Source organism: Protopterus annectens, chromosome 4.part0, assembly GCF_019279795.1.
Source record: "Protopterus annectens isolate FY-2018-M chromosome 4.part0, PAN1.0, whole genome shotgun sequence".
Taxonomy (NCBI): Eukaryota; Metazoa; Chordata; order Ceratodontiformes; family Protopteridae; genus Protopterus; species Protopterus annectens.
Window position 1 is genome coordinate 606511930 of NC_056733.1, and position 26209 is coordinate 606538138.

General features: G+C 39.7%; 1 protein-coding gene across 1 annotated transcript in view; it reads right to left on the minus strand.

Annotated features, from left to right (window-relative positions):
* DNAH10 (dynein axonemal heavy chain 10) overlaps positions 1 to 26209 on the minus strand; it is a 5879077-nt gene that overhangs the window by 2790900 nt on the left and 3061968 nt on the right. The window contains exons 35-36 of the mRNA XM_044069759.1: positions 624 to 776; positions 321 to 509 (exon numbers count right to left, since the gene is read on the minus strand). Coding sequence (XP_043925694.1) covers positions 321 to 509; positions 624 to 776 — 342 coding nt within the window. The remainder of the gene's footprint in view (positions 1 to 320; positions 510 to 623; positions 777 to 26209) is intronic.

Consider the following 26209-nt stretch of genomic DNA (forward strand, 5'->3'; position numbering starts at 1 on the left):
ATGGAATTTGGAAATTAATGTGTGAGAGCCTTATACTCTTTTTTATATTTGTTATCTGAATTGAGTTTGTTGATATTTTATTCTTATTCTGTCATTATTAATTTTTTGTAATAGTGCTTATATAAATTTCAATTTGAAATGTCAGTATATGAAATGACACTTGTTAAAATCGGCTCCACAGAAGGCATGATGAAGAATTTATCTGGCTGACCAATGACCAACTGGATAATAAAATATATAGTGTTTACACCATCATTGATCAAATACCAACAACAGTGAATATTTTAAACAAGACAGCAATTTGAAATTGAAGTACTTACCTTAGCCATAAGAAATCCTTCAGAAAAAAGCATGATTTCACAGATCTGTTGAAGATCAGGGACAATGACTACCACAGGCCTAAACAAAGCCTTCACAGATTCAGGCAGTTCAGTACGACCTGCATAACCAGGATTCATGGTAATAAAAATTCCCATTCTATCATCCATTGCAATTTCCTGTCCTTCAAACTACAAAAAAAAAAAAAAAAAGTCAGAAGGGAAGCTATCTTAATAAGGAAAAAAATGAAAAGTTCAATGGGACCTCATTTTACATTCACTGTTTCTACATAATTAAATTCTAACCTGAAATCTTTTCAAGTGATGGATTAGTGCATTTCGAATTGTCTGGATCTGAGAGGAAATCACTGAAAGTACAGAGGCATCTATGCGGTTAAATTCGTCAAAGCAGCCCCAAGCACCGCATTGTGCCAATCCAGAGAAAATCTTCCCAACTGCCTGAATTCAAAATGAATAAAAGAAAGTTAGTATGAAATATTACAAGTGCTTGATGAGTATAATTGCATGCACTGTTTGACAAGAAAATTCATAACAAAGAAAGGAAATCCACCTATAAATTTAAGATGTGCATTATCCCAGTGTGTGTAGCAAGAAGTCTTAATTTTCAAGTCACGGATTTTGTTTTTAGTACTTTTATGCATTTATTTCTTGGAAGAGTTTCTTATTTTTAACTGCTTATCAACTAATACCATGATAAAAACATTCATTTATTCTTACTCCTCTTCCTGAAAGAATATGTAAAATGAATTTAAAAAATGGGTATAGGAAAGTACATCTGTGTATTGTGCCAACCATAAAGAACATGCAATTACTAGTTGTATCAGTTAATCTATAAGGAAGCTTTCTGCACTCCATAGCTCTTGGGATTTGCTCTTCTATCATCTATACCTCAGTAACAGTCTTTGCTCTTGTTTCCATGCTGGGATGCATGCATGGCTCTGACTATCACACAGAATGGCATTATGTGATAGCCCAAGAGTGGATAACTAGCAGTGTGCCATTTAGATCAACTCCCATTCAAAAGCATACACAACTACCAAGAAAAGGAAACAAAGAAATCATGTATAAAGTAAATAGCATATTTGCCAAATGTGCATGGAAAAATATCTGCAGCCACAGAATGGAGAAGACATTCAGAAACACAGACAGTGAGAGGTGGAAAAAGCATTTATCCAAGAGGCAGACACATTGCTATGGTAGGTCTTGGTTTGTAAGCTGGTAAATGCAGAAACAGCGGGAAGGTTTAAACTTCTTAGGCTTTAAATGAGAGAACATTCTCATTAGGGATATTACGACCAAGATTTTGGCAGCAAAAGGGGCAGAAAAGAACAAAGTAGTGCAGAAGTATTTTCCTAGCCCAATGCAATTCCTCTGCATGCACCCTGAAGGCAAGAATAAAATATTAAAATGATGCTGAAACAGGAATAGCAGAAAAGGAAATCTTAACTGCTGACCACTACAGATATCCACAAAGGCAGACAAGTAGGTAACTGAATCGTTCCTGATCTTAAGAGTAAAAGCATTAACAAAGACAGCAACACTGGGTGGAGTTAGGTCATAGCTGATGGCTGTGCTTGATTATATCTACCACCTGAAGCACAACAACATAACTTAAGAATGTTACAGAAAATATCAGCATTGACATCACATTAACATGTTCCTGTCTTTCTGAAAAAAAGAAAAGAAAAAAAGCTGCATAAAAGAATCTATTGTCAGTTCCATTATTTAGGTAGATTAAGGAGGACACCGGTCCCTCTTACTGTAGTACACATTAAGTGGTGATGCAAATTTTGTTTTGAGAGACAGCAAATAATGTAGCACACAAGTGCTGACAGTTTGATGGCACAGTTCTACATAAATTGTGATTCTCAGAAAGTTAATGTGGCAGGTATTGTAAAGCATTGTCTACATGATCATTAAATTAGCATAATCCAGCCCCAGAGCAGGAATGCATCATATCTTGAAGCCATCCTCCCTCAAATAATCACTGTATATCAAAACAAGTGTAAACATATGATAAAAACAGTAGCATGTGAACCCCACCCTTCTTCTCCTAAGCTGTTTGCATACTAATGCTGGTCTCAAAGAGTGTTAAGTCTCTTATGACATACTTGTCATCATGGGAATATCAGGCTTCAGCAATATAGCCAGCTGCAAGTCTTTGGAAAGCCAGTCAAGATAAAGTGCTATACATATATATTAATTTAATTTAAATTAATATTAATTAATTAATTTGTTAATTCAATTTTAAATCTGTTAACCAGGGTAGAACACTGATTCCATTTGACCTATTTCAGTCTAAACCTAGAAGTAAAACGCAATAGATAAATGACATTATATACAAAGTGAAAGATAAAATGCAGTAATAATACATGTACTATATAAAAAGTGAATATTAGAGTTGGCTTGAGGGTATAAAGACAGCTAATATATGACATTACATATAGAGTTGACTGACTAAACACACTATATACATGCATTATATGTATAGAGAGTAGGTATCAGAGTTGGCATGCTGAAAGAACCATAATGAAAAGTAGAGTAAGGGTAAGATGTGTACTGGGAAGTAAACCAGGAACAGGTCAAGTACTATGACCAGAAAGAGAGAGCAAGCATTTGCAATTTCACAGTCTTGTAATTTGCTTTTAGTTCTGATTGGAAAATGGGGTAAGAGAAATGAGCTATAAGAAAAGAAAGAAGATATTCCACCAGTTTGGGACAAGGGACCAAGAAAGCTTTGTCTGTGCACTGACGCCAATGGGGGGGGGGGGGGGTAAGCTAGAACTTGATTGGTTAAGATTTCTAAGGTTGTATGTTGGTGCATCTCTAAATAGTCTGGAAGCTAGTTGGAGGAATGTCTCTTTTACTGATAAATGTAACAGTCAAAAAGAGAGTAGAAACTCACCATGTTGTTTTACAGGTATCCAGTTAGCTTGTTTTTGCAGTGATGTTCATTTCTTGGGAACAGCATGGCAATTCTACATATGGAGTTTCAGATGGATTGAATTGTGGATGCATTTCTTTTAGAGGCTGCAGCAATCAGGGGAAGACCATATTTTAGCTGAGCCAATAGGATAACATTAACTATGGCATCCCTACAGGGTCTGGAAAGAAAAAGGGAGATCTTATAAGCCAGAATAGGAGAGAGTTGTTTTTGTGAATATAGTTCAGGTAGAGATGGAAATTTATGTAGGGATTTAACCAAATCCCTATTTATTTGAATGTAGTGATGTTTTCAATAGGGTTATTCAGCTGATTGAGGATTTGTACAAGTCTGGAGACAGATGTGAGCATTGTTTTTGTTTTTGAACGGTTAAGCAATAATTACTTATCATTGCCCCATTAGATATGGGCATGAAAATCAACCTGTAGTTCAATTTCAAGAGAGGAAAGAGAATGGTTAGACAAAAATAGGACCATGTCATCACCATAAAGCAGGAGAAAAAAATGGGGTAAGTCAAAAGACAGTTTGCTAATATAGATAGAAAGGAAGAGAGGTGCCACAATAGATCCAAACAGGATGTCCTTCTGTAGGGGGAATGATTGAAAGCTTGATGAGTCTAAAATCACTCAGAAGTGATGACTAGAAAGGTAGTGTTTGAACCAGGGCAATGTGCCATTGCTAATGCCTATTTCAGTGCAATGGTCTAGGAGAATTTAGTGATAAACAAGATCAAAGGCTCGGGAAAGGTTAATAACAGACCTCAATGCTTTACCAGAGATGGCCTGCATCTGTCACTCCTGGGCTTCCGGCTACTGACCAAGCCTCTTGCCACCTCTATAGTGCCTTTTTTAGGCAGTGTACCACTGTAACAGCTACAAACAAAACCAATCTGAGGGTCATGCTGCTCAATGCCAGAAGTCTAAATTTCAAAATGCACTCACTCGCAGCACTTCTTTAAATGGAGAACATCGACATTTGTGCTGTAATAGAGACCTGGTTCAAGGCAGCAGAAAGCACCCCTGCACTACCAGGTTATTACTCGGCCCCAGAACTTGGACCGAAGCTCCAAAGGTGGTACTGTTTCCATACTCATAAAGGATGCGCACACCTCCAGACTGGTAGCCCAACATAACGCATCAGAGATACTTCAGGTGCAGCTAACATTCGGTAAGACAGTGATTCAGGTCGTAACCTGCTATAGGTCCTCAACCATGTCCTAAGACTCACACTCCACGTTCCTAAGCACACTGGATATATTAGGGTCCAACCTAACACTCTCATACTGGGCCAACTTCAACTACCTCTCCATTAACTGGGAAAACTACTCATGTACCAATACACTTGCCCAACGTTTCCTGGAATTCATTAATTCCAATACCCTGGACCAGCTCGTTCTTGCCCCCACTAGAGGTGGCAGCATCCTTGACCTGGTCATTACTAACATGGGCGACTGTTGCTCTACACTAATAGTCAACTCCTCCCTGGTTAGATCTGACCACAAACTAATCACCTTGGAAATCCACACCCCCCCCCCGCCCCACGACAAAGGTAACCACCATGAAAAACTTCTCCAAAGCTAACTTTGGGCTCCTAAAAACAGAGGTGGCTAACTTCACGGCCCCCATGTAAATGGAGAATAGTTGCATGACCGCTGAATCATACACCAATGCACTGTACGAACACGTACACAAATGCATGGATCTGGCCATACCCAGTAGAACCAAGACGCTCTCCTCCAAAAAAAGGAAGACAATCTGCTAGTCCCCTGCCATAAACAAACTCTACAACAGAAGGAGGAAACTGATGCAGAATAAGGTGAAGTCCCAAGACTGGAAAAACTCCCTTATCAGTCTCAACAAAAAGGTAAGATCCCTCATCAATCCTCTAAAGCTAGCTATGAAAACAGAATTGCAGCAGATAGTAAAGACAAGCACAAGGCCTTCTATAGTTATGTAAAGAATCTCCACAGCAATACCCAGATTTGCTCTGAGCTACTGTACAAGGGTATCTTCTATACCGAGCCAACAGATATTGCCAATATACTGGCCGACAAATTCAGTGCCAACTTTACCCCTCTATCCCCAAAAGACCAATCACAATGCCAGTAGATTGCCAGGAACCCAGTATTACTGCTACACAGGTTAAAACAGCACTGTCCAAGGCCAAGAATACAGCTTCTATAGGACCTGACAATATCCCTGACTGTGTTCCACAAGAACTACAGAGTGAACTGGCACCTCACCTGTGTGTCCTGTTCAATCACAGCCTCACCTCAGGCTTTGTCCCTACTGAATGGCTTACTGTTACAGTCATCCCTCTCCACAAAGGAATGACTACAGACCCTGGGAACTATCGCCCCATTAGCCTGATGAGTCTGATATGCAAAGCTATGGAAAGCATCATTGTGGACCTAATAAACAAGGATATAGGGAATCTCCAAACTTTGGATCCCACACAGTTTGGTTTTGTGAAGGGTAGATCATGCCTGCTCAACTTGGTCGAATTCTTTGAGTCAGTCCCCAGAGTTGTGAATGAAGGCACGGTGGCTCATACAGCATACCTTGATCTGGCCAAGGTCTTTGATACTATTCCCCACTCAGGAATTATAGAAAAACTCACTAAGCTAGGCATCAACCCCTATATCACTAGGTGTGTTGCAAACTGGCTCAAAGATAGAACCCACAGCTTAAACGTAGCTGACTCCAAGTCAGACTGCCGACCAGTCACAAGTGGAGACCCGCAGGGTTCAGTCCTGGGTCCTCTCCTATTTGGTATCTACTTCTCTGAGGTCCAGCCAACATGAAGGGACTCTGGCTGACAAAGTTCGCAGACGATTGCAAGTTGGGAGCTATTATTAGCTCCCCAAGTGATGTTGACATCCTACAGAAAGGCCTCACTGAGACCAACGACTGGTGACAGAACCATGCCTTTAAGCTCAATGCCAAAAAAATGTGTCATCTCCTTTGAGAAAAAACAAGTTCCCATGAATTACCACATCAATGGTAGTCCACTGAACACAGGAGGCATTATAACAGATCTGGGAACACAGGTTGACAGTAACCTCTCTTTTGACCACCACATTGCCACTGTGGTCAGAAAGTCCTTCTATGTGGCACATCTCATTACAAAGAGTTTTGCATCCAGGAAGAAAGAGGTCATTGTCTCCCTCTACTCTTCCCTCATTAGGCCAATCATCAAGTACAATGCACCATTTGGCATGTACCTTACTAGACACCTGCAACAACTGGAGAGGATGCAAAAGTACCTCACAAAGAGGATCCTAGGCCTTAAACACTTGCCCTATATGGCCAGATTAAAAAAACTCCAACTATTCTCTGTCTCATATCGCTTACTTAGAGGCAATCTCTGCTTGACTTACAAAGCCATGTCTGACCCAGCTCTGTTAGAAATGCTACATATAAAGAAATCTCAATCCCTCTGCACCACACACACCAGAGACCTCAACCTCATTACCACAATCAACAGAACGTGCTGGACGGACAGGTTCATAACCCAGAGACTGCCCATACTATGGAACTGATTTCCCATACATGTCAAACAGAGCACCTCACTGGCCCTCCAAGAGAAATCTTGAAGAGCGGATGGGAAATAGAAAATTCACCCCAGCGATCACTCCAGTGGCTGTACTCGACAGAGGCACTGGGAACTAAGGTCGGGTGGCATGATGCCAGCGTAATCCTATGGGCTAGGCTTGTAAAGGCTCCAGAGCCATTAGCCTAGTACACTCCTATGAACCTATAAGATAGCTCCTGTAATTCGGTTGTTGTCTCTTCCAAGAAGACCGTTGGCAGTGAGTGTCCAGATAGCTGTGGATGTACTGTTGACCAGACCAAAGGCCTTGCTATTTTTCTTTTTAAACGTCTTTACTGAAGTATCACTTGTGACAGAGGCAAACTTATATTTATATAAAAGTAATCAAACCTTATTAACAAGTTCACATTTAGAAACAATATACATCCAATATATCGTTCTATATCATATCATATAATAAAGCCAACATTACACATTTTTTTCCATTTCCTGCCTTTTCTTAAACCTCATTCTTCCTCCAAACATTTTTCTGCATGTATTGATCCCACAATTTCCATTTTTCCATGTAATTTACTCCTGTTTCTAAATATTCCACAATGTTCTTTTATCTATGTCACTACTTCAATCATATCTTTAGTTACACTCATTTGCTCACCTAGTATTCCTGATAAAGTACTCTAAAGGGAATCTTTAAAGTCTGCCTGTTTTCTGGGAACATATACTCCCAGGTACCGCTGACGTCCCCTTTACACTTCCAGCATTTTCTATCTACCTGAGGAAAAATTCTCTGAAATCTGCTTGGGGGTATACAAGTACCCATGCAAACAATTCCAGGCAAAAATCCTACATCTTCTAGATTTCATTGCCTATTTGGAAGCCATACATATGTCATCCTATTGTTTCTTTGCACACTGCTCATCTAATCTCTTTTCCAAATCTTTTCTGAAATGCTCTGATTCCTATAGTTATTGTGCAATATTTTATACACCGTACTAATTATCCCATTTTTAACAGCAGCTTCTGCGCTAGAGTCAACTAAAAACTCAACCAGTGCAGGTGTTTCATTTAGGATTACCTTATTCCTTTCCCTTTGCCTATACTCTGATATCATTCTCTGATAGGGAAGGCAATCTCTATCCTGTAGTCCAAATGTCTTCTTGGCCTCTTCCCATTCTATTACCTATCCCCTATAATTATTTGTTCTTGGTACCCTTATTATTTACCAGTTTCCTCCAGTAAATTCCAGCCCTTTTGTACCTATTCTCTGTACCTCTATTTGCAGTCATCTGTATCAGCAGAATTTTCTTCCTTCATTCCCATGTCAGCTTAGCTTTAGCATGCTTTCTGCTACTTTACAAATATAATATTCTATATGACTGTTGTTATTCTTCTTAAGGATCTGCATCCAAAATCTTATTCTGACATACTCCTTGAATTACCCCTTCTTCATTTTCATCCCTTTCCAGCTTGAATTGTACCTTTCTGCTTGTGTTATGTATAACAGCCTTACATGTGAAACTCTAAACTATGCCTTCAAATTGGTTAATCCTAAACCTTCTTGTTCTATTGGAAGGATCAGTTTATCCCACTGGAATCTTGCCCTCTTCTCTTATCAGATAATATCTTTCAGCTCTTAATTAATATCTGCAACTTCTCCTCTGGTTGATAAAAATTTACCTGACCTTTGTATAAAACTAAAGGGACTAAAAACATTTTACTGCTTAGCTGCCATAACAGAATCATTTTTAACCCATACTCCTAAATACTTCATTTTATCACATCCCATAAGTATGGGTATTGCTGAACCAATTAATGTTCACACCCTTATGGACAGAGGCAGCATGTAAAATGGCTCAGGGCTCCAACACCCAAAGACCCGCTGCCCTGATACTACCCCATACCATACCTGGGGAATTAAGATATAATATTGTCATATCCTGGATATTACTGGCTAGGCTTGCAAAGGCTCTTATGCCATTAGCCTAGTAATCACCTATGAACCTATGTGTGGGTACATAGTTTGTAGCTATAGCCTTTGTTTTATCTTCATTAATTTCATATCCTGAAAAACCTAAAACTGTCTCAGAATGTTACACAACTCTAAAATGTCCTTTTCAAGATATAGCAGGTACAAATTAATACTATCTGCAAATAAAGCCAACCTTTCTTGAATTCCATACCAATTATATCCTTGAATATCTCAGTCCCTTATTTTCTTTGCTAATGGCTCTAAATATAATGCAAATAACAAAGGGAAAAGACAACCCCATGGTCTGGTTTCTCTATTCAAAACAGACCAAACAAAAACTAGTGAAAACACAAAACCACGCAGGTTGAGAAAACCAAAGTGAGTAACTTTATTTCACCGATAACCTGGATGAACAGATTAATGAGCCACCTAATCACCAAAATAACTATCTCCCTCTCTTGAGATGGCCAGACTGATTGAGAGAGAAAAAACAATACGAAAGCACATAACCAATCAAGGGAACAGGATTTTTACATGCCTTCCAGGAGGAACCAACAAGTGATGTGGATTCATACATGTCCCAAATCTACCAACCAATCATGGGTATACCAGTACAACAGGAGGAAACAGAGCCATTTTTAAACAAAGAATTATCTACAGCTGCAACAAAAGAAACCGGGGGGTGGGGGGGTTCTGTGCACATAATAACTAATCAAGAAGCATATTTTTAAATTTATAATTTTTCAACAACTTCCATTGATGTTCATCTTGCTGATACCCTAAGTAAAGGTCTGACATTCATCCCATTAGCTAAAATTAATTTGGCTACCACTATTATTGATTTGAAACCGTTTTTGAGAAAACTGAATTTTAAATAACTTTTGCAGGATTCTTTGCCTCCTGGAGATGGTATATATATTCCTAGTATGTTTAATCCACTCCTCCACCCTGTCCTGCTTCTTTAGGAGAAAGCATGTGAACTGGATATCCGAAAAATGGTAAAATCACACTATGGACAACCTTTTGGTGACAATCTGACTAAGCAGAAGCATTTGGGTTTGAATTTTTTAAAAGAACAGAACGTCAGTGTTATAAAACCTGAAAAAGGGGGTGGATTGGTTATGATGGATGTACACAATTATAATAACAGAGTGAATAAAATACTCCAGACTGAAACATACAAACTGGTTTCATTGAATGAAGTTAATAGGGCTTATGGGCACATTAGCTCGCAAATACAGGATATGTTTATTGAAAAGCGGATTGACTTGGACGCTTATAATTATATGAACATGGTATCGCCTCTAACCCCTATAATTTCTGAAGTCCCCAAAATCCATAAGAACTTGCCCAGTCCACTTATGCACCCAATTGTTGACGAAGGACAATCAGTAACTTATGCATGTGCTAAGTACTTGGACAGCAAGTTTAAAGTTATCCTGAAGGAGGAAAAACACATTTGTAAGGATTCTTGGGGTTTCTGAAAATGATCTGCAAACTTAAATTCAGGGAGAATGATGTTTTAACTGATGACTGATGTTAAGGATTTGTATTCATCGATCCCCCAGGATACAGGCATCGAATGGGTTACAAACGTTTTCATGTCGAAACATGTCACAATTTAGTCAATTTATATGAAGAACTTCTGGAACTTTTACTTAGTAACAATTACTTGTCCCTTAATGGCCAGTACTACCTTCAAAAAATTGGGGTAATGATGGGTTCACCATGCGGTGCGACTTTTGCTAACATGGCCCATTTGGGATGGAAATTTTTATCTGACAGTTCTATTTATGGAAATATTCATTTTTATACATTCTACCTGGACAATATTTTTATCCTATGAATATTTTATTTATTTATTTATTGATTTATTTAACATTTGTTAACAGGGAAAATGTGACTTGGAACGAAGCCAATTTTCAGCAGAGGCCCGGGGAGAAATGCTCCAAATACCTGCCTTTGTAACGTGGGAGGAAACTGGAGCACCCGGAGGAAACCCACACGAACGCAGGGAGGAAATGCAGACTGGGCACAGAAGGCACCCCAGCCGAGAATCGAACTGGAGAACCTCTTGCTGTGAAGCGACAACACTACCGCTGCACCACGGCACCATGTGATAAGAAGGGAAACATTGATAGTTTAATTAAATATTTAAACTGACCTACTAACTTTGTCTTTCACATATGAAGTAAGAACTGATGAGGCACCATATTTGAACATTTTGTTAACTAAGGATAAGGTGAATTTGAGGTACGCTTCTATAATTTACCGAAAAAAAGACCCATTCAAATAACTTCCTTCATTTCTTTAGTATGAACCCTTATCATCAAAAGAAATCAGTGGTTAAGGGCCAGCTGGTAAGGGCTGCAAGAATGGTTTTTTTGGAACTTGGCTTTTTGAAGGAATGCAATAATTTGGTGGGCATGTTTACTGGAAGAGGTTACCTGCAGCAGCTTCTTCAGAATTTGGTTGAAGTGCAAAATAAGAGGTCTCAAAGCCATTTTAAACCAATTTTGAACAAGGAGGAAACACAGTTGGAAAATTATTGTGACTACCATAAGGAATGTGTGGACAACAACGATAGTCATTTTAATGTCCAATGTATCACCACATTTACAATGCATTCTGAAAAATTGTGAAGTATTTTATATAAAAAAATTGGTCCTTTTTGACAAAGATATTGTGGCAAGAGACAGATATGGATGCAGACTTGGGACTGTGTTCCATAGGGGCATCAACTTTAAGAATGTTTTGGAGAAATTAAATTCTAACTCTAATTAGAAACCATCTGGTATGAAAAATTGTGGTTGTTGCCCTTACTGTAATTGATTATTACGGGTGAGTCATTTTATGTAAGGGGACTCCAAAACAAAATATAGGACATTTATACTTGTGATTCCAAAAGGGTGGTATATATTGCTTTTTGTCAAAGTTGCCCATGTTTCTATGTGGGAAAAACTGATTGCAGACTCAAGGAATGTATTTACAAATATGAATATAGCATTAAGAAAGCCAAGGTGAACAATGCCTTGGCCAAGCACATTTTTAACAATGAAGGACACCCACACCTCAAGGTTGGTGGCAACGCACGATGCATCGGAGTCCATCCAGGAGCAATTAACCATAGGCAAGACTGCTCTGCAATCTGTAGCATGTTACAGGCCACCCTCTCAAACTCAGGAATCTCACATAGCTTTCCTGAAAACACTGGAGGGGATAAATGTATCTCCAAACACCATCATACTAGGTGACTTCAACTACCCTAATATAGACTGGGATCACTACTCAAGCCCAAACACTCTAGCCCAAAGGTTCCTGGAGTTCATAAACTCAAATGCCATGGAACAACTAGTCACCATCCCCACAAGAGGTGAAAACATACTTGATCTCATCATCACGAACATGGGATCACAATGTTCAACACCAGAAGTATACCCCTCACTGGTGAGATCAGATCATAAACTAATCTCACTGGATGTTCTCATCCCGCCCCCACCTGAGATAAAAAAGACCACAGTGAAGAACTTCTCAAAAGCCGACTTCACACTTCTAAAGACTAGTGTGGTCTCCTTTAAGGCCCCGAGCCATGGAAAACATTACTCAAGCCGCTGAATCACTTACAAATGCCTTCTACCAGCACCTACAGGACTGCATGGATCAGGCAATCCCAAACAAAACAAAGACTCTTTGTACCAAAGGCAAGCGTCCAGTCTGGTGGACCCCAGACATAAACAAGCTCTACAACAAAAGGAGGAAGCTACTACAAGATAGAGCAAAATCCTTAAAAGGTAAGACACCTTTGATCATTATAAGTAAAAACTAAGAGCTCTCATAAAATCATCCAAGGCAAATTTTGAGAGAAAAATCGCTAAGGACTCAAAAGACAATCATAAGGCCTTCTTTAGCTATGTTAGAAACCTGGGAGGAAACTCCCAGATATGCTCAGAATTAGCTCAAAATGATGTGAAAATTACTGAACCTACAGACATTGCCAACATACTGGCTGACAGGTTCAGTGCAAATTCCAAAAGGAGAGATATCTATACCAGAGGATTGTAGCCCCCCAAACATCTCTAACGCCCAGGTGAAAACTGCTCTCTCCAAGGCGAAAAACACAGCATCCATGGGACCGGATGGTGTCCCCGGCTGTGTGCTCCACGAACTCAATGAGGAATTAAACCCGCAGTTAGGACAGCTGTTTAATCTTAGCCTCACCTCAGGATACGTACCCAAGGAGTGGCGCATGGCAACTGTGGTCCCACTTCACAAAGGCGGTGCCTCCACTGACCCTGGAAATTACCGTCCCATCAGCTTGACAAGCCTGATCTGCAAAGCTATGGAGAGGATCATAATGGAACTCATAAATAAAGACATAGGGAACTTGCAGACTTTGGATCCAACCCAGTTTGGCTTTGTCAAAGGCAGATCATGCCTTTTAAACTTGGTTGACTTTTTCAAAACAGTCACCAAGGCCATTGATGAGGGAAAGGCAGTCCATACAGCCTACCTCGACCTGGCAAAGGCTTTCGACACAATACCCCACTCAGGTATCATTGAAAAACTCATCAGCTTAAATGTAAACCCATACATCACAAGATGGGTTGCAAACTGGCTAAGTGACAGAACCCACAGGGTCAGAGTTGCTGGCGCCATGTCAGACTCAAAGCCTGTCACAAGTGGTGTCCCACAGGGCTCAGTCCTGGGCCCACTCTTGTTCGGCATCTACTTTTCAGAAGTACAAGCAAACACAGGAGGGTTATGGCTGACAAAGTTTGCAGATGACTGCAAACTGGGCGCCATAGTCGAGAACACATCTGACACAGATATCATTCAGAAGGGTCTCACAGAAATGGATAACTGGTGCCAGATCCATGGCCTAAAGTTAAATGCCAAGAAATGCATAGTCATACCCTTCGGGAAAAACAAGGTTACCCCTAGCTACCATATAGGTGGCAATCCACTGAGCACAGAAGAGGTTATCAGGGATCTGGGGACCCAGGTTGACAGTAACCTTTCGTTTGACACTCACGTTGCTAAAGTAGTTAGGAAGACCTTCTACATTGCCCACCTGATCATGAAGGGATTCACATTTAGATCAAGGGAGGTCATCATCCCCCTGTACTCATCACTCATCAGACCAATGATTGAGTACAATGCCCCATTCGGAATGTATCTGACCCGACACTTGCAGCAGCTGGAAAGGCCCCAAAAGTTCCTCACCAAAAGGATAAAGGGTCTCAAAAATATGTCTTATGCTGCCCGACTGAAAGAACTCCAGCTCTATTCAGTCGCCACCGCTTGCTCAGAGGTGACCTGTGCCTGACATACAAGGCCATGTCAAACCCAGATTTGATGAACATGCTTCACCTCAAAAAATCTAGATCCCTCAGAACTACAAGGGCGGGAGACTTAAACCTTGACACGGTTATTAATAGGACGTGCTGGAGGGACAGATTCATCACCCAGAGACTCCCTATGCTGTGGAACAAAATCCCGGTACATGTGAGGCAGAGCACCTCGCTGGCCTTGTTCAAAAGAAATCTTGACCAATGGATGGGAGATCGCAGATATACCCCAGGGATTACCTCAGTGTCACTGCTTGACAGAGGCACAGCAAAATAATGGGCATAGTTTCCTTCAAACTAAAGGGGTGGCGAAAGCCACAAAACTCTGGGCTAGGCTTATAAATGCCCTTGGGCAGATAGCCTAGTATGAACCTATGAAGGACACTATTTTAAATACACAGTTATAGATAGTGTCAGGAATGTGAAATTAAGGGGTCCTTTTACAATCCTTCTTGAATGTAAGGAGCTCATATGGCAGGTGTTATTAAATGCATATGCTTGGCTGGGTTTAAATGAGTTTTGCTCAATAAATTATATTTTAAATATCAAATCATTAACAGGATGAAAAATATGTGCGATCTTTAGGTCACATCTTATTATTTTTATCTGAGCTTATACAGTTTTAAAGTGTTGCTTTGGCTTGTACTCTTAGAGAACCTTAAGAAGTCGAGTCATGTATTTTTTCAAAGGACTTTTAATAATACTGAGGACACCTTTATGTTGTTTGTCTTTTCAGCTTTTTCTCGGTAAGGGGTCGCCACAGCGGAACTCCGGTCCGCTAATGATTGGCAGTAGATTTTTACGAAACGCCGAGGTGCCAGCTCGACGCCCAACCTTCTCCTAGTATATTTCTTAATACATTATCTTCTGGTTCATCTTTTTTAAACAGTTAATAAATCCATTAATACACTACATTTACTCTCAAAACAACATTTTCCTTTTACTAACAATATTCCCCTGTGGACAGTTCCCAAATACCTTAGTAGTCTTTAACAGGTCAGCCCTGTTACCATTGCAAGCATTCCTAGAACCACTTTCAATCCTATCAACAGGAGGTTTAATATTTTAAATCAAACTTAATCACATGATTTAAGTGTGGGCTTTTTAAACTGGTTTTAAAAAAGGTTCTTTATCTGATGAAGTTCAAACAAAGTGATTTGGATGAAAGCACTTATCGGTGAAATAAAGTTTCGGATTTTTGTTACTCATTTTGGTTTTCTCAACCTGAGTGGTTGTGTGTTTTTACTGGTTTCTCTGTTCAGACATAACTTATCAGACAGGACCCCTCCCACTTTGATTTTTGCCTCAGTTTCCTCATACATCCTCCTAAATTAACCCTATTACTGAATCATGAAATGCAAATACTTCCACTGCCTTACTCATGAAATACCAGCTTAATCTGTCAAATACTTTCTCTGCATCAAGACCTAATGACAACAGTGGTATTCTCTTACATTCTGCTTACCTCTGGATCATCTCTGTTCTAATGTTTGCCTCCCTTCCACAAAACTGCAATGGTACATATCTATCAATTTTTGCAACACCTTTGCTATTCTTTTAGCAATTACAAACACTTTATAGTCAGGGTTTAAAATTGAAATGGGCCTATATGAAGCTGGCTGTGATGGGTCTTTACCATATTTAGCTATTAAAGCCACCACAGCTTTTCTTTCTAGGATGTTGGTGCTTTCCCTCCTTTTAAAATACTACTAAACAGAACTTCCAGTTCTCTATCACTTTCTTCCCTCCTAGCTTCCAAATTTCTACCAGAATACCAGCTATTCCTGGAGAATTTCCTTTAGACTGGTTATACACCATAATTTTTTTATCTCATCTCCTCCTATTGTAGCTGCATATTATTGAGCCTCTTCTACCTCTAACCTTGGCATATTTAAGTCTTCCATACATATTTTCATTCATGCTTTTTCTTAATTTCCCCAACTTCTCCGTTTTGTACACATTTTCATAAAATTTCTGAAGTACCTCTAACACCTCATCAGGATCTCTGGTTAACTTTCTTGTTATAAGTCTGGCAACAACCCCTTCTCCTTTCTGTTCTCTAAGTCGTTGTACCAAAAGATTTTGTGCTTTGCAATTATTATCAAAAAACAGTTGTTTAACAGCAACCTTTCCAAACTCATTTAAATTATACAGGTACTCCCTTATTTTCTCTTTCATTCTGCAATTGCACTTCTTATAGGTTCATAGGAAGGTACTAGGCTATCGGCCCAAGGGCCTAAGTAAGCCTAGCCAACAAGGTTCCCTGGCTTACGCCACCGAAGAAAGTTAATTTCCTGTGCCCCTGTCAAGCAGGGCCACAGAAGTGATCCCCGGGTGTAGTTCCTATTTCCCATCCACTCATCAAGATTTTTCTTGAAGAGTGCTAATGAGGAACTTTGCTTAACATTGATTGGTAGCTTGTTCCAGAGTATAGGAAGCCTCTGGGACAGGAATCTATCCCACCAGCATGTCCTGTTTATTGTGGTGATAAGGTTTAGGTCCCTAGAGCATGTAGCTCAGAGGGATTCGGATTTCTTTAGATGTAGCATGTCAAACAGCTCTGAGTTTAACATAGCTTTATATGATAGGCAGATATCTCCTCGGAATAGGCGATAAGCTACAGAGTAAAGCTGGAGTTTTTTTGAGACAGTCAGTGTAGGGCATCTGTTTGAGGCCAGTAATCCTCTTTGCCTTTCCAGCTGTGGCAGATGTCTTGTGAGGTACATTCCAAAAGGGGCATTGTACTCTATAATGGGTCTAATGAGTGCTGAGTAGAGGGGAACAATTACCTCTTTTTTACTGGATGAGAACCCTTTTGTGATGAGGTGTGCCACATAGAAGGATTTCCTGACTACTGTGGTGATGTGATTATCAAAGGAGAGACTATTCTCCACCTGGCTCCCAAGGTCTCTTATCACACCATCTGGCATTAAGTAGATTGCCATTTATGCAGTAGTTCATGGGTACAGAGATTTTACCAAAGGGATGACAATGCACATTTTGGCAATGAGCTTGAGGCCATGCCTCTGACACCAGGCATCTCTCTCAGTGAGGCCCTTCTGTAGGATGTCCACATCATCTGGGGACTTGACTATGGCTCCTAGTTTACAGTCATCTGCGAACTTCATTAGCCAGAGGCATTCTGTGTTAGCCTGTACTTCAGAGAAGTAGATACCAAACAGGAGAGGTCCCAGACTGAACCCTGTGGTACTCCACTTGTCACTGGTTTGAAGTCAGATTTGGAGTCTGCAACTTTTACAGTGTGGGTTCTGTCAGTGAGCCAGTTGGCAACCCATCTTGTGATATAGGGATTTATACCTAGTTTAGTGAGTTTAGCTATAATTCCAGAATGAGAGATGGTGTTGAAAGTCTTGGCGAGGTCAAGATAGGCTGTGTGAACCACCTTACCCTATCTACAGCTTTGCTGACTGCCTCAAAGAAGTTGATCAGGTTCAGAAGGCATGATCTGCCTTTCACAAACCTGAACTGGATGGGGTTGCTGTGAGACACTGAGTGGGCACAAAACCTGACATGAGACTATGATTAAACATGGTGCTTAGGTGGGGAGCCAGTTCATTCTGAAGTTTGTGTAAAATGCAGCCAGGGATGTTGTCCGGTCCCATGGATGCTGTGTTTTTGGTTTTAGAGAGTGCAGCTTTTACCTGCATATATGTGATTACAGGGACTCTGCATTCTTCCTGTATAGATATGGGCCCTTTGGGGGGGGTGAGAGGGAGGTAAAGGTAGCACTGAACCTATCTGTCAGGATGTTGGCAATATCAGTTGGTTCTATAATTTTCATGCCATTGTGCTGTAACAGCAGAGCTGGGTGTTGCCATGCTATAGAATTGCTTTATGGTTTCCCTTAGAATCACTGGCAATTTTATTTTCATAGCTAGCATTGGAGGATCATATAAGAGATCTCACTTACTGAGGCTGACCAGGGTGCTCTTCCACTCATGGGATTTTACTATCTTTTGCAACAGTTTCTTCCTTCTGTTGTAGAGTTTGTTTATGGCAGGGGACCACCAGATCGGCTTCCTTTTTTTGGAGGATAGCATCTTCGTTCTGTTTGGGATAGCATGATCCATGCACTCATGTAAGTGCTTATAGAGTGCATTTGTGTAGGATTCAGCAGTCTTAACTATATTGTCCATCTGCATGGGTGTCATGAATTTCAACACTTCTGTCTTAAGAAGCATAAAGTTGGCTTTGGAGACATTTTTTACCATGGTTTCTTTAATGGTGGGTGGGGGTGGGATGTGGATATCTAGCGTGATTAGCTTATGATTGGATCTGACCAACGAGGAGTTGATTTCAGGTGTGAAACTCATGCTGGTAATCACTAGATCTAGAATATTGCTGCCCCTGGTGGGGGTGTGGATAGGTTGATCCAGGGCACTGGAATTTATGAATTCCAGAAAGCGTTGAGTGAAGGAGTTGGTACATGAGTAGTTTTCCCAGTTAATGGTGGGTTAGTTGAAATCGCCCATTATTAGGGTGTTTGGTTGAAATATTTTCCAGTATATCAAGAAAAGAGGAGTGGGAATCCTGGGGCATGGTGGGGGATCTGTAGCAAACTACAATTTGGATTGCAGTTTTGCCCAGAGTTAGTTGCACTTGGATAACCTTGGATGAATTATGCTGTGCAACTAGCCTGGAGGTGTGGATATTCTTAATGAATATGGACACACCTTCGCCTTTGGTGTTCTGGTCCAGGTTAGATGGCCGAAAAGCATGGTATGAGTTATAGCCTGGTAATACAGGGGTGCTCGCTAGAGCCTTGAATCAGGTCTCAGTCACTGCACAAATATCAATGTTCTCCATTTTAAGGAGTGCCTCGAGTGAGTGCATTTTGAGATTTAGATTTCAAGCACTGAGTAGCATTACCCTCCGTTTTTGCTTGCATGTTCCTGTTATGGTGGTGAATTTGTCATTTGAACCTTGCCTGAAAAAGGCACTATAGGTGCAGCAAGAGCCTTAGCCAGTATCCGGAATCCCAGCGATGACAGGTGCAGGCCATCTCTGGCAAAGCATCATGGTTTGTCAACCATGTCGTTCCAGGCAGACAGATACTGGATCCCCTTAGAATGATACCAGAAGCTTAGCCAATTGTTGAAGTCAATCATTTTGTCTTTGTACTGCAGTATCATTCTGGGCGATGGCAGGATGCTACTCAGGGCTAGGGTCAAACCTGCCTGGGCTACATGATCGGAGAGCTCTTCCATGTCTCTTTTCATGTAGTCCAGGGAGGTACATCTCAGGTCATTCACACCAACATGAACAATGACAGAGTCATATTTGTACTTGTTGTGGAGTGACCTGAGTGTGTGGGTTATGTGGCGGATCCTGGCACCTGACAGGCAGCTGACAGTAACCTTCTCCTTGTTTAGCCTGGTGAGTGGGACATCAGTGTGCCTGACTATAGAGTCACCTATGACTAGTGGGGTCTATATTAGATCACCGAACACTTAGGTAAGCGAACGGTGATTAATCAACGCCATATAAGTGAAAGCTTACAAAACCGAACTGTCAGAACAGCGATTTTTTTTTTGCTGTTCCAACAAAAAAAAAAAAAGAAAAGGAAAGCACATTAAAACATGAGATTAAGTGGGGAGCTTTTCCCCCCACACCCCCCCCCAACATGGGGGGCTGTGCCCCCCACACACCCCCTACTTAAATATACCAACTCTGAGACTGCACTACAGTGCCAAAAACGGCAAAGTACCGAAGCAGCCAAGTGAATTCTTTCCCTGGGAAAGAATTCGCTTACATGCCGCTTCAATATTTTGAAGTTTCGGTTTTGTCAGTTCGATCAAGCCGCATTCGAAAACATGGGTCTTCGGTCTGCTGATAGGAACCCAACTAGTGTGCTGGGTACGTTGGTTTGCCTTATGGGCTGTAGTTTATTGGCACACTGAGTCTGTGGGCTGTGTGTCATTTGGGTTGTGTTGGATGGTGGAGGTTGCTTGCGTTTCTGCTTTGGAGATCTCTGTTGCTTGAGCAGACTATTATTGAGAGCCTCTGTGAATGTTTGTGTGTTTATATGTGTGGATTTTGGTGGTGTTGGTTTAGTGGGACTATGTGATGAGTGTGGTGAGGTGCAAGTGTTTACCTTCTCCTCTTGACTGTCAAGTTCAGTCTTTGTTGGAGAGAGCTTTACCTCCAGTTTGGCTAGATAAATGCATCTCTCACAGGTTGTGGTGTTGGGTGGTAGGAGGAGAAGGCTGTCTGTGTACATGAGGCAATTGCTACATTGCCTCAAGATGCCCAGATTCATCAGATAGACAGTAGAGAACACTGGGAGCTAACCCTTGAACATGCCTGAATAAAAAAAATACTTTCCTCTAGAAAAGTGAGGAGAGTGAGTATAAGAGCTGTTTTTCTCTAAGCAAGTGAGGAAAGTAAGTACAAAAAAATTTTCCTCTAAAGAGGAAGGCTGAGTGCTGTAGTAATTTGAAGCTTATTTCATGCTAACAACAAGTTATGAACAAGTACTGCGCATGAATAAGCAAATTCAAGTGCTAAAACTAAGAATCTGCACCTGGATCTTGTGGTAGATAGGCTACCTAGTGCTTACCACTCCCACTGATAAGCTAGAATGCTTCCTTCCAACACAGAAAGGCTTGGGGGGCTCAGAAGCGTACAAACAGTCCTAGATACAGCAAATCTGTATCTGGACTAGACTAGTTACAGGAAATGTGGGAAACAAGTGCAAATGCGGGCTTTTAAACCAGAAAATTGAAAGAGATGGAAAAACTGCCCAAACGGCCAATAAACTACAATTTCTGGGCCAGAAACCGCTCTTGTGGTAGATAGGCTAGCTAGTGCTTACCACTCCCACCGATAGGCTAGAAGGCTTCCCTCCAACACAGAAAGGCTTGGGGGGCTCAGAAGCTTACAAACATTCCTGGATACAGCAAATCTCTATCTGGACTAGACTAGTTACAGGAAATATGTGAAACAAGCGCAAATGTGGGCTTTTAATCCAGTAAGTTGAAAGAGATGGAAAAACTGCCAAACAGCCAATAAACTACAATTTCCGGGCCAGAAACCACTTTTGTGGTAGATAGGATACCTAGTGCTTACCACTCCCACTGATAAGCTAGAAGCCGTCCCTCCAACACAGAAAGGCTTTGGGGGCTCAGAAGCTTACAAACAGTCCTGGTTACAGCCAATCTGTATCTGAAATAAACTAGTTACAGGAAAGGCAGGAAACAAGCTTAGAAATTTTTTTTTTTTTGGAAAGTGGAACGGGAGAAAGGAGAAACAGAACATAATTAAAAATTTAGGACCAAAGTGGCTTGCCCTTCAAAATGTTCTCTCTGTATTAGGTAGAATGAGCTAGTGACACTAGAATGAAATAGAGCTGGGACAGAGCTGAACAGATGGGACTGGTAGGAGTGTCTGAAGTGAAAATATGATCTCACTATACTCGGTTGAGTGAGCAAATGAGATGGACCCAGGAGGAGTGTTCAAACACAAATTTACAGGAGAGGCAGGCAAATCCAAAGCCACCAATATTAATACCACAACAACAACAGGGAAGGCGGGTGGGAAATTAACTGAAGAGACAGAGAGAGACCACAGTATTCTATGAAACAATTAAATAGAAAAATAAATAACTACAGAGAGACACAGACCAATGAAACAATTAAATACACAAAAAAATAAAATGTAGTACAATCTTTAACACTGCAAGTTTGTACTTAACTCAAATAGTAATGCAGTTGATTTGTAGGTATGTAGCAGAAGCCAAACAACTCGGGTATTGAGCAGTAATAAATTCAAATATATATGACTAACTTATAAGTACAGAGAAACCCTCTAGACTAAGAGTTTAACACTCAGTATCAATGAAGTGAAACACAATAGCCCCCACTAACTGCAGAGACAGAGAGAGACCACAGTATTCTATGAAACAATTAAATAGAAAAATAAATAACTACATAGAGATGCAGATCAATGAAACAATCAAATACACAGAAAAATAAAATGCAGTACAATCTTTAACACTGCAAGTTTGTACTTAACTCAGCTAGTAATGCAGTTGATTGTAGGTATGTAGCAGAAGCCAAACAACTCGGGTATTGAGCAGTAATAAATTCAAAGATATGTGACTAATTTATAAATACAGAGAAACCCTGTAGGCTAAGAGTTTAACACTGAATATCAATGAAGTGAAACACAATAGTCTCCACTAACTCCAGAGACAGAGAGACCACACTATTCTGTGAAACAATTAAATAGAAAAATAAATAACTACAGAGAGACACAGACCAATGAAACAATCAAATACACAGAAAAATAAAATGCAGTATATTCTTTAACACTGCAAGTTTGTACTTAACTCAGATAGTAATGCAGTTGATTGTAGGTATGTAGCACAAGCCAAACAACTCGGGTATTGAGCAGTAAGTATGACCCTGACTCTGTAATACTTCAACTTTTGTCATCCCATTTAAAGAATTCCTTTTACTTCTTAACCAGATTTCTTTTTCTTTTATTTTTATTCTATGTTTCAATTCCATTTTAATTTTATCCCACTCATTAGCTATACTTTCTGGAGTACTTTTACCTTCCTTAACTCTCAAGTAATTTCCACTACCCATTCCTTAAATTCCTCTCTTTTTAATGGATAGGTAGGGAAGTGCCAATATGTCATCTTTACTTCATTACCCTGTATTTTTCTCTGAGTAATTATTGGCACATGATCTGAAATAGTCATTCAATGTGTGTCATATTTCTCAGTTAAATACTCATGTTCCTGTGAAATGTAAATTCTGTCTTGCTTAGCCCAGTTATTGTATCTCGAAGAATAATATTTAAATTCTCCATGAGTTCCTTTTACTGAATTCATGTCTTCCATACTAAATATTTTCATACATTTCTTCAGAAATCTACTCTCTTGTTATATTTTTTCTTCGAGGATCCCAGATACATCATTATTGTTGCAAATCAACTTGCAATCCCTACCTATAACTAATATTCCCTGCTGAAAACTGCTCATTTCTCCCAAAATGTTTAAGCTCTATAGTAACAGTTTTAGATGGAATAAAAATACATGTCAGCATAATCCTCATCCCTTGCTAATAGCCCCTTACTATCACAAATCTGCCATTATTATAATTTTCTCTCTTTTACTACTTTTGGAGCTACTCTACAATAAATATAAGAACTTTTCTTTACCTTTGTCCCTGATATTCTGCTGAGTATCCATCTCAAAATCCTTTGTTTATCAAATTCACACTCTCAGTTCTTTCCAAGTGTATCTCCAGTAGCACAGATGCACTCTGCATTTCTTAATATAATTAAATATTCTTTTCTTTTGTCTCTCTACTTGTGACACCATTCACATTCCAAGTTAATAAGGAAAGTTTCACCATTACGATAAGAAGTCATTATTCCCACCTATTACATAGGATAGCTTTTTTAAAATGTCTGTTTCCAGCTTTTGTGATACATTCATCCACTAATGCTTCGTAGGTTAATCCTTTAAACATTTATTTCTTTTCTTCAACATTGGAACTTATGTCACATTTTACAAGACATTTTATTTTAATGAAAACACTTAAAACACACACACACACACACACACACACACACATACACAACAGAACATACCCTCTTAACAAACATATTAATTTATGTATTTCTTCAAATACCATTTAACCCCCCAATAGGAACAATTGTCCCAAATAAACAGCTGCAAATACAGGCCTTAATTAACCTAAAACTGAGGTTATCCATGACAATATGCATGTTATTGCCTGCGTTTCAATTTACACTAATTGGTGTATACTCTTTTTTTATCTTTACTCTCCTCCCAGATGTGAAAAACAAACTGCATGCTTTCAGAAAACATTAACTTTTAGCTTTGAAGAAACCATTGTTCTGGCTTTTTATTGCCTTGTTATAAGCTTGTCTTCATGGAAATGTTAAGAAAGAAATGTAGTCGTCAGCTGCAGGCTTCTAAAGACAAGCTGAACTGTGTATTGCTAGAGAAAAACTTTTTTATATTTACTGTTCTCTTATTTACTTGTTTCCATGTAAAACATGTTATTAGATTAAGTCAATGGTCTTAACTCAGACATTCACCAATGCAAGATTAAGAGAAAACTTATCAGCTCTATGTATATTATCATCTGTGTACTTCTGCACCCCATACTCCACCTCAACAACCCAAGGTTACAGCCTATTAACTTAAACATGATCTTATCTAGTTTTCTTTTTTACATTGTAATGTCGACATTTCATAATACTAAAAAAATGCAAGAGAACAAAAGACATCTGTTTCCTTTAGTATCTTTATCACATACAAGAACTAAAATGTTTTACTATAAAACAATCAATTCATATTGTGCAAGTTTCACATGAATACTGTCAAGAACAGCAATTGTTTTACTTACAGTTTCTTTTTTCCTTCCTCTTCACCTTCCCTCAGTATTCTTCCAAACTTTAATGACAAAGTGAGGCAAATGTTTTTCAATTCCTCACAAGTTTAATAAAGTCAACAAAAGTTTGCTCTTTCTTATACAGCCGTATTTCACAAATGTAACTGATGCTTTGCCGTCTCACATTTATTCACTACTTTCCATGTTGCTGGTCTTCTTCCTGTTCATCTCCATCTCCCAAATCCAGATTCCAGTTCAATTCCAAGGTACTCCTGATTCTTCTACTCAACTCTTATGCTTTTCCCTGTCTCTAAATCATTTTCTTTTGGAACAGTGGAAAAGGTTTCACTGGCAAAATCTCTCCATGTACTCCATTATCTGACGCATGAGAAGCAGAGTCCCCTTCTGCTTGAATGCTCACTTTTTGTGTGACAAACTTTTGTACTTCATGCTTAGTCTGTCAGAAAATGACTGAGTGCCAAGTAAATAATATTCTGAAGACAGATGGATACAGCAGCTTAAATCTCACAACTGCCTCTCAATATTCTCTGATTACTGCAAAAAGAAGTCATGTACTCACCATAATGTTCCATCTGTGTTGTAGATCTTCGTTCATTCTTGACAGATGAGACTTTGTTCCAATTCTTGGAACCGGCTCGGCCATTATATATCTCGCACCAGCCAAAAACTCTAGAGCCAAGTCTCTACCCACAATGCCCCTGTGCACATTACCTCAGATTGAGTTTGAAAATTGCAGCAAGATGAAGTATCTAATAATAATAACAGTAATAATAAATTAGAGGAAGCCTAATGCAAGCCCAGGACAAGGGTATGATCCTCCAGGAAATCTTAAATGAGGGGAAGGAAGGAGGGATGTCAAGAATGAATGAAGATCGACAACACAGATGGAACATTATGATGAGTATGTAACTTCTTTGTCTGATGTCAATCTTCATTTATTCTTGACAGATGGGATAGAGTCCCCAGCTACCTATATCCTGGGTGGCCATATAGAAGGATATTCCTGAGAACCATAGAGCCAAAAGATGCTCTTCCCCTGGAGACCATATCCAATTTGTAATGAGTGATAAAGGTATGAGGCATTGTCCAAGTGGTGGTCGCACATATTTCATCTAGACAAACCCTGGAATGAAAAACAGCTGAACTGGCCATCAATCTGGCTGAGTGCACCCTTACAGGAGCAGGTAATTTATGATTGTTGTGATCATAAATAAAACTAACACAATCTCTGAGCCATTTTAAAAGGGTCACCTTGGAGACAGGTTTACCCATCCTTGGTCCTGAAAAGGAAACAAACAGTTGGTCTGAAGATCTACCAGATAAAATATCAGTTGTCTGTCAATGTCTAGCATATGTAGACAGTATTCGCCTTTGTTAGAGAAATTTGGAAAGAACACTGATAAATGAATGGATTGGTTGATATTTGATTCAAAGACCACCTTAGGAAGAAATGAAGGATTAGTTCTCAAGCACACTCTATCCTTATAGAAGATTATGTATAGTGATTTTGCATAAAGTGCCTGCATTTTTAAAACCCTTCTGGCAGAGGTAATGGCGACTACAAAAAAGGTTTTTCAGAAAAAGAATAAGAGTTGACAAGTAGCTGCTGGCTCAAAGGTGAGTAATACTAAAGGTTACAAAAT